We start from the raw sequence: 18,714 nt of genomic DNA, 5'->3' as shown, positions 1-18,714 counted from the left end.
GACGATCCCTGCTCTAAACAATTTCACGTAATGCTCAAGGTACAGTATAATACTCTTATCAAACTACTGGTGGTGATTACTTCTCACATGCTCCCCATGTTTAGTTTATCATGGTTTTTCACATACAATGGCCTATCATGGTCATCTACGCACAAGGGTTTCACATCACAGTTTATAGAAATGTATGTTGCCTATCAACATAATGTAATGTGTGTGTGTGTGTGTGTTTTAGTGTGTCTGTTTTTAAGTGTGTGTTTCTGTGTGTGTGTGTGTGTGTGTGTGTGTGTGTGTGTGTGTGTGTTTAAGGTAAATTAGGCAAATACTGGTGGTGGTGTCACACCTATTCATTACATCTACTCTTTCACCGCCTCTCACAGGCTACCGTCATGGCCTTAGCAGCTATACTCTCTACGGCATCTTGTAGCCGTTCTCTCATGGCCTATCGGGGCCTTTCTCTCTTCGGCTGGTTCTGCTCCATGTAGTCACCTTTAGATGCTGCACTCTGTCACTGCTTCTATACACCGGCCACTACTGCTGTTGAACTTGGAGTTCAAACATCAGATATCAAGCTACTGGGAAGATGGTCATCCTCCGCATTTGAATCCCACATTAGACCTTAACCACTAAACATCTCAAGGAATATCAAGCTGTCCTCAAGGTAATCTATATGCAATTAATGGTGGTGGTACAATATCTCTTTATATTACTCCCAACAACCTTTGATTTACTGTGGCTTAACTTGGCCTTTCTTTCTGTGGCCTGTTTTTCGTGGCCTTCCCCACTTTTACCCATCTCATGGCGTTTCCCACCGTGGTCTAATTACATGGCCTTCCTCTCTGTGCATACTGAGGCATTTCATTCCACGACCTCTTGGCTTTCTCACTATGGCCTATTTGGGCATCTCCATCTGTGGCCTAGCTAGGCCTTTTCTCTGCGGCCTTCGTGGCTTTTCTTTAAGGCCCGCTGGGGCCGTTCCCACTGTGGCTCGCCGGGGCCGTTCCCATAGACCGTTGGCTAAACGTCTGATGCATATGGGACATAAAAGTGGAAACACTTCCGGAGTGTTGTTCTGCGAGACGTGTGTCATGTTCTTTAATGTTCTGCTGGAAACAAAGATTACCGTAGTGCCAAACCCCCCTACAAAAGAAGGCCCCATGTTTAAAACTGTGAGCGGTTATCAGGATCGGCTACACGCTGGATTTTTAAAAGTATGTGAAATTAAAGTTCACGGCATAGAATCTTTAATGTCAAAGTTTTACACACCAATATGTTATTGTGGTGACATTTCCACGCCTCAAAACATGACTATGAACAAAATGAACCGTGATTGGTTGTTTGACATGTTGGTCTAACGTCCTCATGAGCGGGCCTTGGCCAATGAAAGCAACCTCTAGATACGCGAGACTAATCGTAGCTAACTCTCAGTATGGCCTGTCCAGCCTCTATCACTATCCGGCCTATCGTGGCTCTGTCTGGGCTATCGTGGTCTCTATCAATATCCAGCCTGCTCTATCACTAGCCGGCCTTTCTTGGCCTCTATCACTGTCTGACCTATCTGGCCTCTATCCAGCCTATTGCTGTCTGGGCTATCGTGGTCTCTATCAATATCCAGCCTTTCTTGGCTCTATGACTTCCTGGCCTATGGTGGCCTCTATCACTGTCTTGCATTCTTAAATGCTTTAATGATCACTTTTTAATTATGACTGATTAAATCTTATTGTTTCTTTTTTCCATATGTTCTAGGATCTTGTAAGAAGTACTTCATCTGGTGGATTTTCTTCTTTCTTTTGGGGTATGCTCCGCCCTGCCTTAGTCTTCGGCAGGAATAGCTGGAATCTACAACGTCTGATTCAAGCTACAGATGGGGCCTACGCCAAAATTTTGTTCTTTTTGTATTGGTTTTGTAAATAAATACTTTTGCATGTCATCTTCACCTCCTGAGTCTTTCTGGTAGAAATAGGTCTTTTGTGTACATAAAAAAAATCTTAGATCTTTGAGTTTAGCTCATGAAAAATCAAAAACAAAAGTGTTGCGTTTATAATTTTATTCAGTGTAGTTTTAAACAAGCAACCATTTGATAAAGCATTAGACTGGCACAAAAAAAAACGACATTCACAAAAAACAGTCCTCCCTACATACATTTGTCATTAATTCCCCACCTCAAATAAAAAATTAACTTTACTTTCTCCTCACAATCTCTTAACAAAAATCAACCACCTTAAATATTAATAAAAATCAACTTTTTTATGTGAAGCTGGTAGCACATTCTGAATGTGGCTGGAAGGCTGCTGTAAAAAACAAGCTTGTTGCTGGAGCTAGTTTTAGTCCAGACAGCAGGGGTTGATAATTTCCTGACTTTTATGGGTGCAAAAGCCTTAGTATAAAGAATCAGACTTCAGAATCTAAATTAAAGCAAGCTTCTGATAAAGCATTAGACCGGCACCTGTAAAAAGGGCGTTGTTCAGATGAGGCATTAATGACATCCGTTTGTGAAATGTGCTGCAATGTTCTTTTTACAGTTCCACACTGACTCTGATTTAAAATAAATGTAATTTTATGACTTATAAAGACAGTTTAAAAAATTTTTTTTTTACTTTTTATTCCTAAAGTTTTTTAACTTGTTTAATCAAAAATGTTTCATATTCTTAAGAAACAGCAACTTGTTTAATCACATTTGTTTGTTAAAAGTGCTATCTGTTTTCTTATTACAATTTAGTACATTACGTATCTGATTAAAGAACGTCACGGGAGTATTAAGTGATAATGTTACCTTGTTTGAATAATGAAATTAGTAAAAACAATGTTCAAGAAGCTCTTTTTATTTGTTTTTACTCCTGAGCTTAATAAGAAGAATTAGTTTTTATGCTTTTATTAATCAAGTACTAAAGTTGTATGTGATTGTGGTCGGTCCAGGAATGTTACATTCATTGTTTTTTCTATTTAATAATGCAAGTAGAAAAATTAGAAAATGCTGTGGTTATTTTTTACATTTTATTTATTTTATTTTTTTTAATAAAAAAATTAAATGATTTTATGTCTTTAGGCTCGGGCAGAAAATGGATAACGGCTTGACTATTTAATTTCCACACATGGGTGTGCATTAAAATCACCTTTCCGCTAATTGGTCATCCAAAGGTCAACCCATTCTGTGCAACAACAGAATAGTCCTCTGCAAGTTGGATGGATTCCTAAAGTGTTTATTACGAATAATCTCTCTCTCCTCAAACAACCGTTCTAAAGCCTGGAACACACCAAGCCGACGGTCGGCCGTCGGGCAGTTTTCGTGCGTCAACCGACTAAATCTTCTCAGTGTGTTCCGCACCGTCGGCTGAAATTGGTCCTCGTCTGCTTTGTAATGGCCGACTCGACATGTTGAATCGGCGTCGGGGCTTGTCAGTCAGTCAGGCCATCTGATCATTCTGATTGGCTGTTCAGCCAGTAAACCAGTGCTCTAGAAGGAAAAAACGGAAGTGACGAAGCAAGTAAACAACGAAGTCAATGGGGACATACTTGCTTTTCTCATTTGTTTGCATTTCTCGTGATTAATTCTCGTGATTATTTAAAAAAGATGCAACGTGTCAGACTTTTCCGAAATATCACAAATCCATCTGTGGATAGCGAGACTCTGATATGCTTTTTCTTTGTATATGTTTTGTATCCCTGTAGCTTCTTCCGGTTTCCCGCTTTCAGTAACTACTGCCAAGACTACTGCCACCTGCTGGTACGGAAAGGTATTTCCTACGCAGGCGCAGAACGGACGTGCTAGTTGGCCGTCGGGTGTCGAGAATCGGCTTGGTGTGTCAGGGCAAATCTGGACCCAGACGCTGCCAACGTGAGCCGACCCTGCAGTCTGCTTTCATTGCCACTAGTTCGTCGGCATCGGCTTGGTGTGTTCCAGGCTTAAGCACTGCTTTGACACACACTGCACTGGGCAGGGCCTTGAAAGGGCTTTCTTCTGTATAGGCAATCTTCAGCAACCACCAGAGAAATATTAGCTGATTATTTCAGAACTATTAATGTACCTACTATGTCACACCACTGGTTATATTTAGAAAAATCTGCGTGGGAAAGGTCTGTGACCCACGAGAAAGATGAAAGATATTAGTAAAAAAAAGCGAAACGCAGACCATATCGATTTGAGTAGCCTAAATACACATCAGTCATTATTATTTTTTGGACAATACCCTGCGTTTTGGACAAGGGATAAAGTTGAAATATGATAGATATAAATAGATATAAATGACATTATTTCGGATCAATGTTAGTTTACTATTCCAGCACATCTATTGTTTTGGTTGCTTTGTCACTTTTTTATTAGGGCTCAAGCCATTGTTTGCTGTTATCATTACTGAATTGTAAATCATTCATTCATTTTAGATTAGATAGGTATTAAAACCCTGAAATAACACCTTGAACAATAAAGCCAGAGATGAAGAATGTGTATATGTATCACCATCTAGCACTGTCAGAAATTAACTTTCCCATTATGGAGAAATGTTTGCCCCTTTAATTGTTATATTATCAGGGGCCTTTTATTAACCTTTATAATGGCAGTTTTTCTAATCTTTTTAAGTATCTTTTATCTTTTATGTTCAATTCTTACATTTAATCAACAAGTTCAATCAGAATAATATGACAATAGGCTGTTACCAATCAAATTAAACCACTATCATTCTATAGTCTGTAAGTTAGTTAGAGGCTGTCTTCTCTTATTCATTTTCAATGGCCTTTGAAAGTGTGGAGAACTCTGTCTTCAGTAAACTCTCTGTCGAATGATTAAACTGACACCTGGTCTTCATTGAGCATACTGGTCTCTCTATGGGGTTTAACTGTAATCTCCCTATAAAAGCATTTCGTTTTTCTTAGTCAATAGATTGGTTTCGGCAATGATTTGCACTTCATATGTTAAAAGATAAGGATAATCAGCTTTTATATTATTACAGTGTTGGTAGTAAATTAACAATGTGTAAGTCTTTCTATATTCTAGATCCTATCACTTGGTAAATGATAAGGTAAAGCTGGTGTTTACAATCAACATGTTTTAAGAAGAAGACGCACACAACTCATTCTCATTTGCAAAGCATTTATTTTAAGAAAAATCCCACAACATAAGCAAGGTCCATAGAAATATTAATCGTATGAGAATGAAAACTTCACACAAAAGTCTCAGCCACTGATTTCATCCACACACAAAGACTTTCAGATCAGCATACTAGTATTCTACCATTACTACTTCTGCCATATCTTTAGAAGAGGAAAGACGGCAAATGCCATATACTATTAGATGCAATAACAATTAAGAAATAGAAAACAGATTAAAGGCTGACAGAGAATTGAAGAGGCCAAATCCATAAGATCAGCTGTTTTTCTCTGCAAACACAAACATCAAAAGTAATGAGATATTATCAGTCTAGCCTGATGAGTGAGTTCATGAGTAAAACCAAACCAAATCTAATCAACAAATTAGAAAACAATAGGTTACTGTTTGTAACCCTGGCTCTCTGAAACATCGAGTGAAGAGATCCACCTATGGGAAGGGCATCCGAGCCTGACCTCTACAGAAGCATCCAATTGCACCAAGTCTGGCTTGACAGACAGGAGTGAATGCCCAGTGGCAGGTAAGGTGCAACCCCTTAATCCAGCACATATGCCCCCTGCACAAGCTACCTTTCCACACTGAGCATATTTGCTTCTCGTGCAGCAAGAGGGACAAACTTGGTGGATCTCTCCACTCTATGTTTCAGAGAACCAGGGTTACGAACAGTAACCCATTTTTCTCTTTCATCATCTCGTGTTCGAGATCTACCTATGGGAGATATGAACAGCTCCCCGTTTGCCCAGTACACTCACAGCGACGCCCTGTAAGCCAGGGGACGGTCACCTGGCAAGGCGGTGCTTGACACGTCACCAAGTATCTGATCCCACACAAAGTGAGAATACCGGCTATGTGAGAAATGACATGTGGTAACATGCATACAAGACCTGACAACAAACATAATGCCAAGGCATATATTATAGAAATATGTAAAGGGATGTAAAGGGTCTAAGGGCACAAGGCTTCAAAGAGCCCACACCTAAAACAGAGTAAGCTACCGGGGTGTGGGTAGCATCAAGCCGGGAGTATTTGAAAAATGTGTGTGGAGAAGCCAAGCTTGCAGTGGCACAAATGTCCTGCAAGGAAACCCCTTTTAAACGGAGCCCCCAAGGCCACTATGGCCCTAGTGAATTGCACTCTGAGGCCCACATTGCCACACTCCATTTGATTCATATGCCAGAGAGATGGCATCCATGAGCCAATGAGAGAGGCATCATGGAAATTGATTTTCCCCATGTTCAGGGAGCCCATTAGATGAAGAGCTGATCACTCCTCCTGAAAGGGCTGGTCCTGTCGGATGGTCCCCGCACAACAGGACATAACAGGACACTGCTCTGGGTGTGTGGTAACTGCTGTGTCTGTGCACTTTGGATGGGTTAAATGCAGAGCACAAATTCTGAGTATGGGTCACCATACTTGGCTGTATGTCACGTCACTCACTCACTCAATCATAAAACATTTAGCCTCTGAACCTCTGCTGAGGAAGGTGAAAAGCAGAAGCTCAAACATTTTACACGTGAAAGCTGGGAAGCATTCTGGCATAAAGGCAGGGTTAGGCCTAGGAAAAACCTATCTCCACTGTGAGAGAATTAGTGCACAAAGGATTAACAGAGAGCACATGAAAATCACTGACATGTTTGGCTGAAGCCAAGGCCAGGAGCAGAGCTGTCTTGAAAGACAGAAGCTTACAGGAGATATCTCCCTGGGGCTCAAAGGGCTGTTGAGACAGGGCATCCAGCACTATGAAGAGTTCCTACTCTGGAACTACCCTTCTAGTGATTGAAAGAGAACGGTGAGCGCCCTTCATAAATCTATGAAAAAGATGAGGGCGTGTTGCCCCACTGTAGTGCTGTCAAACCCAACATGGCATGCAGCGATAGCCACTAATAACCAAAAACATCAGTGACTAATCACTGATATGATATCAGCTGGTACCCCTCGCACCACTCCTCAAACACATGCCACTTGCAATCGTAAAGGGAGCATGCAGAAGAGGCTCCAGCCTTCTGAATAGTAATTATATGTGGGGGTGGCCAATGTGTTTAAGTTTGCCCTCTCATGGGCCAGGCCAGAGAGAGCCACCCAGTCCGGGTGAGGGTGGGGAATTTCCCCATTCGCTTGGGACAGGAGGTCCATGAGTAATGTGAGGGGCCATGGCTAGACATACAGAATAGGGATTATCTCTGCCAGCCAAGAGCCTTGGGCCACCTGGGTGCTATTAAAATCAGAGTCAAACTCTGTTATTTCACCATGACCAGGGTAGTAGTTATTAGGCAGGACAAAGGAAAAGTGTAGAGCAGCACTATGGGCCATGGGTGGGCCAGTGCGTCCACGCCAAGGGAGGGGGTGTCCTCGTCCCGTAGCGAGAAGAACAGTGGGCATTATGGCATGAGGCGAAGAAATCAATGGCTGCCTGACTAAACCTCTTTCATAGCAGTTCCGCTATCTGAGGGTGGAGGCGCCATTCTCCATAGAGTGGGTTCCCCCACAACAAAAGGACTGTGCCCCGGTTTAGAATGCCTGGGATATGGGTTGCCCATAATGACAGAAAGTGCCCCCTGCTCCATACTAACAGCCTGTGAGCTAGTGCATGGAGCTGGGAGGGGTGCATCCCACCTGGCGGTTCATATGGCTGTGGCATTGTCGCAACGCACCAGCACGTGATGACCTTGCAGGTGGGGCAGAACATGTTTCAGAGCCATCCAAACTGTGAGGAGCTCCAAATAATTTATGTGGGCTGAGTAGAGTGTGCTCAGCCACACATTCAATGGTCTGCTCTCCTGGATGGTTCCCCATCCTGTTAAGGACGCGTCTGTGGTTTCCACTTTCTGCAAAATGATGGCCCCAGAGAGGTCCTATGACCGTAAAACTCTGCATTTCTCCCGTGATGCAGCGCTGCTGTGCACGACCGCGTCACTGTGACTGAGCAGCAGAGATTGCGTAATGGGCTGAAATGAAGAGATAAACCCACTTCATGAACACCCCCATTCTCAGACGGCCCAGAGGCAGGACATTGACAGCCGAAGCCATAAGACCCTGTAGTCTGAAACGTGCAAAACTTCACGCTCGCTCCTTCCCTGAAATGTGAGAGGTAATTCATAAAAAAGAGAAAGTGCTCTTGCGACAGGCGCACGCACGTTGTAATGGAATTCAGCTCTAGACACAGAAATATTACATTCTGGGCAGGAGTGAAATCACTCTTGCTCACATTCAGTCTTTAGCCGAGGGCTGTGACGTAAGCGAGCACACAGGCGGTGTTTTGCATCACTTTAACAAGAGCGCGCAAGCACTGTAATGCAGTTTAGCTCCAGACAGAGAAATATCACATTCTGGGCAGGAGTGAAATCGCTCTTGCTCACATTCACTCTTTAGCCGAGGGTTGTGACGTGAGCGAGCACACAGGCGGTGTTTTTGCATCACTTTAACAAGAGCGCGCAAGCACTGTAATGCAGTTTAGCTCCAGACAGAGAAATATCACATTCTGGGCAGGAGTGAAATCGCTCTTGCTCACATTCACTCTTTAGCCAAGTGTTTTGCTTCACTTTTTGCATCACTTGCAATGCAATTTAGCCCCGGACACAGAAATATCAGGAGTGCAGGAGTGAAATTGTTTTCGCTCACATACACTCTGACGCTGAACACAGTGACGTGAGCGAGCCCTCGGACTGTGTTTTGCATAACTTTCTCTCTTGAATGAGCTTTAATCAGCCAATCATCTATTTATATCAGGATCTACGGAGGGAGAGAACGGATCTACGGAGCCGTTTCTCGAGGAGGAAGGGGATTTCGTCTTTCAGAATGTGAGCAGAGCTCTCTACCATATGAGAAGTCTGAACCCCTTCGTTATTGTGAGAATCACCCATTCGGGAGCTGACAAAGACAGCCAGACTGTACGTGATTCGCGAGCATCCCCACACAAACCGGAGAACTGCTTAGAGCCGCTAGTTCGGCCGGTTTGCTCATTTGTGGTACAATAGCACAATCTCGTGGGTAACGAAGGAGCAACATGTGGGGATGTAAAGAGATGTTCTCTCTTATCAACGAATTCATGTGATTTGTTTGATTTTTTTACCTTTTTTTGTGTTTTGGGCAACACTGAGGCCGAAGCCTTTATTAAATTTGTGAGAGAAGTGTGAAGGAAGCTGTGTGGTGACACTGCTTGTGCACTTTTTCTTCAATGTATTCCCCTTTGAAAATGGGGAAACACACTGGGCTTCACCAGGAACAGTGAAGCCCGTGCCAACACCCCTGACTCCGCTGACAGATAACCTGGTGTCTGGAGGGCTGGCCGCCTGTGAACTTGAACTCAAAGCCACCTGTGGCCGTGCAACAAATCAGCCACTATGCTTTAAGTCAAGGGAGTGGGGTTACAGTTTGACGGCATTATGGAGAACAAGGTGATTCACCGTGAGTAACTCCTCCCAGAGAGCGTGGGTGATGGCGACCCTTTCTTTTGTTATCCCATGTCGACCAGCAGTTCGCTGGTAAGCGGATGAGCTTTCCAGGAAACGCTGAGGGGCTCTTACAGTCAAAGCCGGGGCTTAATAAGAGGCCTGATGAATGAACTTGGGAAAACAACCCATTTTGCCTGAAAGAACAGGCTATGATGCTACATGTGTTTTGCACATGCAGAGAAGACAGGGAGAAGCAGCTTTCTAGGGCCAGGGAAGGCTCGGAGAAGTCTCTTGTCGTACAAGTCCTTTTCCTGGTCTGACGTATTTGAAGTACTGGCCATTTGATATTGAGAAAACGTGAGGAGGACCAATTGGGGCAGAGCCGATTGGGGCTATATGCACTCAGTTAAGGGGCGGCCACTTATCTGCCATTAGGCATGCGCTCCTGTCTGTCAAGCCAGACTTGGTGCAATTGGATGCTTCTGTAGAGGTCAGGCATAGATGCCATTCCCATAGGTGGATCGCGAACACGAGACGATGAAAGAGAACTAGCACACATATGCAGTAGGTATCATTGCTCAGTACAGTCACACTTACACTTAGACACGCAGAAGTATGAGATGTAAAGATACTTGAATGTGCCGACACATGGATCCGAGAAGACACTGTTGGAGGCCAATATGGAGCAGCTGTTTTTCCCTTCACATCTACACAATGATAAAATATGAAAAATGAAAAAAACAATTAATTAAAAAGTGATTTTATTATAATTATTAAAATAATTTTATTACCCTGCTGGGAAAAAAATGCTTAGACTACACAAATCTTAACTGGTCCTAGCTGGTTTGTGTTGTTGTTATTTCTGCAGGGCAATGACTGAATTATATGTGAAAACTTGCACATAAACTGACCCACTAGTGACCACTGTCTGAGAATTCAAGGCGTAGCAGTCAGTTTTGGCAAGCTGAGAAGCAGGTCGCCCAGTAGAGCATGTGGTGCTGTCAGTTCGGCCGTAGTTAGCGCTGTGAATGCGTATGACAGTTCCATCATCTGAAAACATTTTACCATTCTGTCATAAACTCTATAATGCCTTATTAATTGAAACCTTAAAAATAAGCAACATTTAAATAAGAACAGAATACCCACCACAGGTCATGGCACTCGTCTCATGTTCACAGACCAAACTCGAACCTACAGTAAACGGAGAGATGTTGTAAAGCAAATAAAAAATGTAAATATAAAATAAATGTAAAATAGGCTAAGCAAGTAATGGTGTTTACAGTGTGTACTGTGGTCATGACTTTTAAATATTAAGATGGGGGCTGGTTTATTTATGTGCTTTGCCTTGTGAAAAAGAAGTGCACTTAGTAATGAATGTGCACTTGTAATGTATGTGTGTATTTAAAAAAACTGTATTTGCAGATAACATAATATTGATGAAATAAAAGGCCACTTAACACTCTCATGACTCTTTCTTAACACAAGTAAAAACACAAGCTCTTTTAAAAAAGTGCACTTTGTAATGTCAAATTAATTAATTGTTTTACTTCACAGTTTTTTTCTATTGCTAACATCCCTTTATCCAATCTGTAGTTACATTTTCAAAACTCTAAACAGCTAAACATCTGTCTGTTGTGACCATACCATTAACACAATTCATGTTGTTTTCACACAATATTCAGTCAATTAACATATTTCTAAAATGCTTAAACTTTTTTTTTTACACAAGCTTACCCCATACCACAATCATGGATCTTTCTTATCTTTTTTACAAAAGCATGACAGAAATGAAGACCTAATGTTCCAAACTTTAAATATAGTGTAAAGCCTCTACTTCTGCAACAACAGCAGCTCAAAAGTATTGAAAAAATATCTCTATATAAAATATAGTAACAACTAATAAGCAAGTAACAGATCACTAAAATATTTAGAAATAGCTGATTCCAGTCTCAGTGGGAGGAATAGTCAGGTGTTGATGCTCTTTCAGTTACATCAACATAGAGTAAAAAAAGACCTTGTGGGTGCAGAACAACACAAAGAATCAGAGAAAGAAAAAAATAATGCCTGGGAGAGGGAGAGGAATAGTTAGATCAGAAGAAGATAGGTAAGGGAGAAGAAGAGGTAAGGGAGAGGGTAAGAATGTGTGCTGGACTGTGCATTTTTATTTGTTTGTTTGTTTGTTTTTCCCTCTTTCACATGTGGAACCTATGAAAGCTTATTTCTGCCATGGAATATAAAGGATAAAGGGTAATTGTGACTTTTTTCATTCTCAAAGTTCTGACTTTTATTTCTTGCAGTTGTGAATTTATCTCACAATTCTGATAAAGTCTGAACTGCAAGATGTAAACTTGCAATTCCAAGAATAGAAGTCCAAATTGTGAGATAAAAAGGACACAATTACCATATTTACTTTTTTATTATGTGATGGAAACAAGCTTGCATAGTAACCAAGGGCCATGTATGTTGTAGTTTTTGTTGATCACTGGCATCAGCTACCACAGAGCACCATCCACATCCAACCCCCACCCACTGAAGAGCAATTTCAATCAAGGTTCCAATTGAATTTCTACATAGATGACGCTATTTTTTTCTATCGCACATTCCATAAAGTAATGACTCATTCAGTTTTAGACAGTATGTTGCCAAGAATGAACACATTCAACACTTAAAAATGCAAAATGGGTTTCAGTTGAAGGTAACTAAATTGCAAAAAATAATTAATTTTTATATTGTCTATTCAAGTAGAACTGAAACATGTATGTCAAATATGTAGAAGAAAGTAATGCCAGCAACTGTTAGTATTTTGACAGTCTATTGACTATATGTTCCTATTGGATAGAAAAGTAGTGCTAATGTTTTGACAGAATGACTCAATTTTGAATTGGGTTTCCTGTGTTTTGATAGAGTTAGTATATGCAGAAAAAGGTATTCAGCATTTTGAAATGTAGAGTTTGTATTTATTTAAAAAAATGTGGTTTTGGCCGGAAAATTAACTATTTGGCTAATTGTGTGATGTAGGTGTGTTGCTGTGTTGAGAGTTCAGAAAAAGTACTTTAAGTATTGGTAAATGCTTGTTAGCAATTTAAAAAAACTGTAATGAATAAATCCTAGTGTTTCAACTTCATGGCCATGCACAATAAAAAAAGGCACTCTCTGGACTGGTTTTGTTCAAAGCAATATAGTACAACACAGAGAAGCAGAAAAAGAAAGAAAATGTTTGGATGAGGGAGAGTAGTAGTTAAGCCAGGACTGTCTGGTTTGGTTCAGCTACCAAATCAGACATCAAGAGACTACAACAGACAGTCAGGACTACTGAGAGGATTAGTGGTGCACCCCTGCCCAACCTCCAAGGTCTTTACACCTCCAGAGTGAGGAAAAGTGCTAAGAAAATCACCCCACAGACCCAGCCCACTCTCTCTTCCAACTGTTGCCCTCTGGTCTGCACTACAGAGTACCGAGCACCAGAACAGCCAGGCACAAGGAAAAATTCAAACATTCATAACTATACACAGGCTATATTCAGCCTGAAAAATTCAAACATTCATAACTACACATTGTCCATCATAACCGACAAATTTATAAATAGAATCCGAAAATTGTACATTTGCAAACTACACACTTGTAAATAACATATCTGTACATTCATTTAAACAATTACATGTTTTTTCTCTATATTTCTACTTCTGTATATAGTGCATTATTTAATTTTCTGCTTTTTTATATTTGAGTTATAATTCCTGTGTATGTCTGCACCTCATGTATGTTTGCAGTATGTCTGTACTTTCTTCTGCACTGGACACTCTTGACGCCAAGTCAAATTTGTAAACATACTTGGTAATAAAGCTCTTTCTGACTTTCTGACAAGGGAAAACGAGAGGTAGGGGGCAAAAGGCAAAGGGCTGTATGTGTTGTCTCTTTTCTTTTACATTCCAAAAAAGTACTGATGACTTCTTCACTATCTAAAATTAATCCATACATTCACACACAAAAAAATGAAGAGTTCAAATGACTTAATTATTATAATTGTTGTTGTTGTTGTTTTTTAAAAGGATCTCATATTGTTTGTTCTACACAAGTTGAACTGAAACGTGACAAGTTATGCAGTTTTTGTTATGCCTTCAACTGTTAGTATTTTAACAGTCTATGCGCTATGATTGACTATACTGTATGTTTCTTTTGGAAAGAAAACTAGTGCTAATATTTTGACCAAATGACTCGATTTTGAATCACGTTTGCTGTTTTTTGATAGTTAGTATATGTAGAAAAAGGTATTCAGCATTTTGAAATGTAGAATTTGTATTTTTTTAAGCAAAATGTGGTTTTGGCCAGAACATTAACTGTTTGGCTAATTGTGTGATGTAGGTGTGTTGCTGTGTTGAGAGCTTAGAAAAGTACTTTAAGTATTGGTAAACGCTTGTTAGCAATTGAAAAATAAACTGTAAACTGCATAAACTATAAACTAAACTATAATACATTTTCATTTAATTGTAATTAGCATCCAGTTAAATGTAAAACAATTCCCATTTTGTTAATAATATATTTTATTAAAGTATATTATATCCATAATAAATACTCTTTTAAAAAAATATGCTTAACTGTGGCATGCAGGGAAAAAATAATGCTTCATTTGATCTTTGATTAATATGCTGTACTAAATAAGGCTCTTGTTATGAAAGTCTCTTAAATCACAATATTCTAAACACACCACCTGGAAAAAAAATGAATGAATTGAGTAGCAAACGGCATAAAAAATACTCACGAACTCCAGGTGGGAGGCAATAATAAGAGATTGCGAGGTACTTGTATATGCCAAAGCAGGGATCAGTAAAGACTGTATGTGTCGCAAACACCTCACAGCTTTCCAGGCCATTGCAACTTTACATGTCAAAAAAGGAAGGCTTTCATTAGTCATTGCATCTTTATCCCAGCTAACAAAAATATATTCTTAAAACATTTTCCTGACATTACCATTAAGCAATAATTCTGAATGCTCTCTAAATGTTTTTAAATGTTTCTTTGGTATGCAAACATTAAAGAAAACATTAGGAGAACATTTTACATTTTATCATGTTCTTTAAACAAGTAATGTAAAGTAATAGAAACAAAAAAGTTACTAAACCTAAACACTAACAATCATAAAAAAACGATCCATGAACTGTTGATGCTTTGAGAATGTTATTAAAGATTAAACTTTGAACAAACATTCTATTTTACTTTACTGGAAGAATATTTGTTAACTTTGAGAGAACCACGCCAGAACGTTCCCTCTATCTATCTATCTATCTATCCGTCCGTCCGTCCATCTATCTATCTATATAAATATCTATCTATCTATATATCAACCTACCTATAAATCTACATACCGAACCGTCCACCATCTGTCAAACTAACTATCAAACAAACCATCTAAATAAAAAAAATTAAAAACAACAATCTAACTAACCAACTATCTATCTATCTATCTATCTACCTATCCAACCAACCAATCTATCTATCTATCTATCTATCTATCTATCTATCTATCTATCTATCTATCTACCTACCTACCTTTTGGACACAGGAGCCAGTGCATTGGGTGAATAGCAGTTGGAGTTTTGGAGCTGTTCGTTTGGACGTCCTTCAGAGCAGGTGGTTTTATCTGTACGTCCATAGTTTGCAGTATTTATCTGAATCCTACTGTTTTCTACATGGAGATAAAAAATAGTAGTCCTTAAAGTAATCCATGTGATTCCATTTCTTGAAACAAAGTGAGAGATGTGGAAAAATCACTCACCACATTTCAAATAACTGTATCCACCGTGACAAGTCACACTTGTTACTGGAAGAAGGATGGAAAACATTTACACAGAGAAGGACATGATAAAGAACAGGAATTGGAGGAAGAGAGAAGAAGTCCAAACCTGCTGGGATGCAAATGTAGTTGGTAGTGTAGTACTTGTAGGTGCCAAAACATGGATCTTTTGGTGCCAGTCCTTGAGTGTTTAACTCACACTCTCTCAGTCCATTACACCTGTTTAAGGATAAAGACATATATAATATAATATAATATAATATAATATAATATAATATAATATAATATAATATAATATAATATAATATAATATAATAAGTAAGCTAAACACAGAGTAAGCAACTGAATCGTAATTCTACCCATAATTATTCCATCTGTAGTCACAAGCAAAAAGACAATGAAAAATATCTTACCGTTTGAAGATCGCAGGGACATCTATTGAACACTGAGTATTAGATGTTTCAGACGGTGGTCGTCCAACGCTGCAAATTTGGCTGCTTGTGCGGCCACAGGTTGCTGATTGTACACTGATCACCCCAGTATCTGAACAGAAGAAAAACATCATTATATAATGAATTACTGTTAAAACAACAACATCAACAACAACAATAGAATATAGTAAATAAATAATAATAATAATATATATAAAATTATATATAGATATATGTAAGTATAATAAATAATAAATAACTTTAGATTATTGTGACACATCTTACCACAACTGAGACGCTGGACAAACCCATCACATGTAATTACAGTCTCTGAAAAATTAAAGAGTTATTTGTAACAAGGTGAGATTAATAAACTATAGGGGAGAGAACAATAAACTCCAGATACTACATTAGAAAAATACTAAATAATAAAAATAATAAATAATAATAATAATAACATTCTGGCAACCACTAGATTCTGGGGATTATGTGTTTTTCCATGATCTAAATATTTACACATACAGTTGCCTTGTTTTGTGTGTGTTTTGCTTCCCATGTGCCTTCCTTGCCCTTATTTAATCCTTCCTGTTTCTGACATGATTATTGTGTTTCATTAGTTCCAGTTCCAGGTGTGTCTCGTCATCCCCTCGTCAAGTCCTGTGTATTTATAGTGAGTCCTATTCTGAGTTTCTCTGTCTGGTATTAAATATTCGTCTCACCCCAGTGCTATGTGTGCTTTTCTGGTGTTCAGTTCAATAAAGTTCTATGTTAATTGGAATCTCTTACGTCTCCTCGCTCCAGCACAGTAGGCACGCATGACAACAGTCTGTTTTCAATTAGATAATTAGATACTGTAAAACAGGCTTTATTAAGCACCACTGTTTTATTTTTTTCTTCAAATGGCTCATTAAACTCATCTGAAAGTAAATGGGTCAATTCCAAATAAGACTCTCCAATATTGAGAAAAGGGGGAAAAACACACACACACAAAAAAACACTATAGTTCAAAACTCATGTGCAAAGTTGTACTTTTTATGTTGGTTTTGTATTTCATATTACAAACATCATGAATTATTAATTCATAAATATTATGTTTTGGGGGAGTTGCGCCACATGACATTTTAAAACCTGAACTAACCTAATAATGCTAATAATAATAATTTAACAAACATATAGTGACATATTTACACCACAACCCACTCACACAATCAACAACTGTGACATTTAAATCTGGACTTCTTAGTCAAGTAAGCTTTGCTTAACTGCTTATTTTTGATATGGTTCATGGATAAATGAAATACCTGCAGATATCAGCAATCAGAAGTTCAGAAGCACCACTGTAAGAAAACAACAGAAGAGAAATTATTAAAATCCCTGTGCAATGCTAATCTTAAAGCCATTCACACTATTCTTAACTATATACTAACAGAGCTGTTCAAGTGTCTAAAAGTGCAACTATACATTAGTGTTCACATGGATCTGATTTTTCAATTCAATTAGATGAAAGAAACTTACAGGTAAGCAGGAGGACACTGAGAGAGAACATGGTTCTGCTGTTGCTGTCAAAAGTGTACATGTAGCTTTTGACTAGCTGATCCATATTTATACAGTCTGTTTTCTGGCAATTCAATCAGATAAAAATCAGCCTGCAAATGTTTCCTTGAACATCATTTAAAAGTAAAGACATCCGTGTAAACAATGTGATGTTGAGCATACACTGCCTGGAAAATTTCTTAGGAGTTAGTGCAAATATTTTCACATTAAAATTATAATTTGGAAAAAAAAAAAAATCTAAGAATTTATAGTATAGTCTAGTTTAGAGTATTTCAAAGAGGCTTATTGTGTAGAAAATGTTAACAATATTTACAGAAATTTGCCTTATTAATATTACAGTATACTAATTATACATATACTGTACATGTACAGTTATGGTATTTTGTATATGTATGTATGTAAAGTTATTGTACACTACACTAAAATTCTGATCACTTATTAGGTATTAATCTATAATAATTTATAAAGCATTAATTTATTACCTTTATTAGTATTACCAGGATTCCAGATGAGAACTGCCACATTTGTCTATATTTCATTTAGCATCTTTTGTTTTTTTTTTGTGGAATATTTTCTATTCATTTTATGTTGTTTATGTCACATAAACAGAATTAATTTATTGTCACGTGTTTTACTCTGAGGGTGGTTTTGTAACTCTGTGGACACATGGAGAGAACAAAAACATAATCATCATGTTACCTTCTATTGTACCACCTGTGTAATATCAGAACATTTACTGTAACTAAAAGATTTTAAAAAGCTCAGATTGGTATCTAACATCTTGTAAAGTTAGGGACTATAAATAAAATACTGGATACAGCCACCAAAACACCTGCCATAATGCCTGGAATATCATCACCACCATCACTGTACATTCTGGCAACCACTGTTTCCAGTTTTTCACATATTTACAGTGCAGGTGTTTTGTATGTTTAGTATTATCTTTATCCCTTACAGTCACATGGTAGATCTGACAAATATTATTAAAGGATCAATGTTTATACAGCTTTATCTTATTGAGGAACAGGCTTTATAAAACACCTTTTGTTCCTTTTAAAGGGGACCTATTATGCAAAATTCACTTTCACGTGTTGTTTGGACATAATTGTGTGTTGGCAGTGTGTACACAACCACCCTATAAAGATAAAAATCCACACATACTTTTTTTTTAAAAATCCCCATAAGTAATAAGCAGTGTCTCCCAACTACCTATTCTCAGCACTGCTGCTAATGTGATGTCACATTAGCCAAGAACCTCACCCACAAAAATCAAAACAAACTGTAAACATACCAAAAAAAACTCTATACAGTCCGGCATTGCTGCACGGACGATAATGTCTCCCAAGCGTTTAGGTGTTCTGTAGCTGGATATACACTGCCCGTCCAAAAAAAAAGTCACACACTCTAATATTTCGTTGGACTGCCTTTAGCTTTGATTGTGGCACACAT

General features: G+C 38.7%; 1 protein-coding gene across 1 annotated transcript; it reads right to left on the bottom strand.

Annotated features, from left to right (window-relative positions):
- Nucleotides 1-5,066: 5,066 nt before the first annotated feature.
- LOC109095611 (L-rhamnose-binding lectin CSL2-like) lies at nucleotides 5,067-17,022 on the bottom strand (the record flags this gene model as incomplete). Its single annotated transcript, XM_042761440.1, has 11 exons — nucleotides 5,067-5,370; nucleotides 10,087-10,196; nucleotides 10,401-10,539; nucleotides 10,636-10,680; nucleotides 14,249-14,364; nucleotides 15,037-15,172; nucleotides 15,263-15,307; nucleotides 15,390-15,499; nucleotides 15,694-15,823; nucleotides 15,997-16,041; nucleotides 17,013-17,022. Coding segments are annotated over 11 exons (888 nt in total), but the record flags the coding sequence as incomplete, so codon positions are not given.
- Nucleotides 17,023-18,714: the final 1,692 nt, after the last annotated feature.

This window comes from Cyprinus carpio, chromosome A8, assembly GCF_018340385.1.
Source record: "Cyprinus carpio isolate SPL01 chromosome A8, ASM1834038v1, whole genome shotgun sequence".
NCBI lineage: Eukaryota > Metazoa > Chordata > Actinopteri > Cypriniformes > Cyprinidae > Cyprinus > Cyprinus carpio.
Note: the sequence above shows the minus strand (reverse complement) of the source record. Positions and strands in the feature narration are given on the sequence as shown.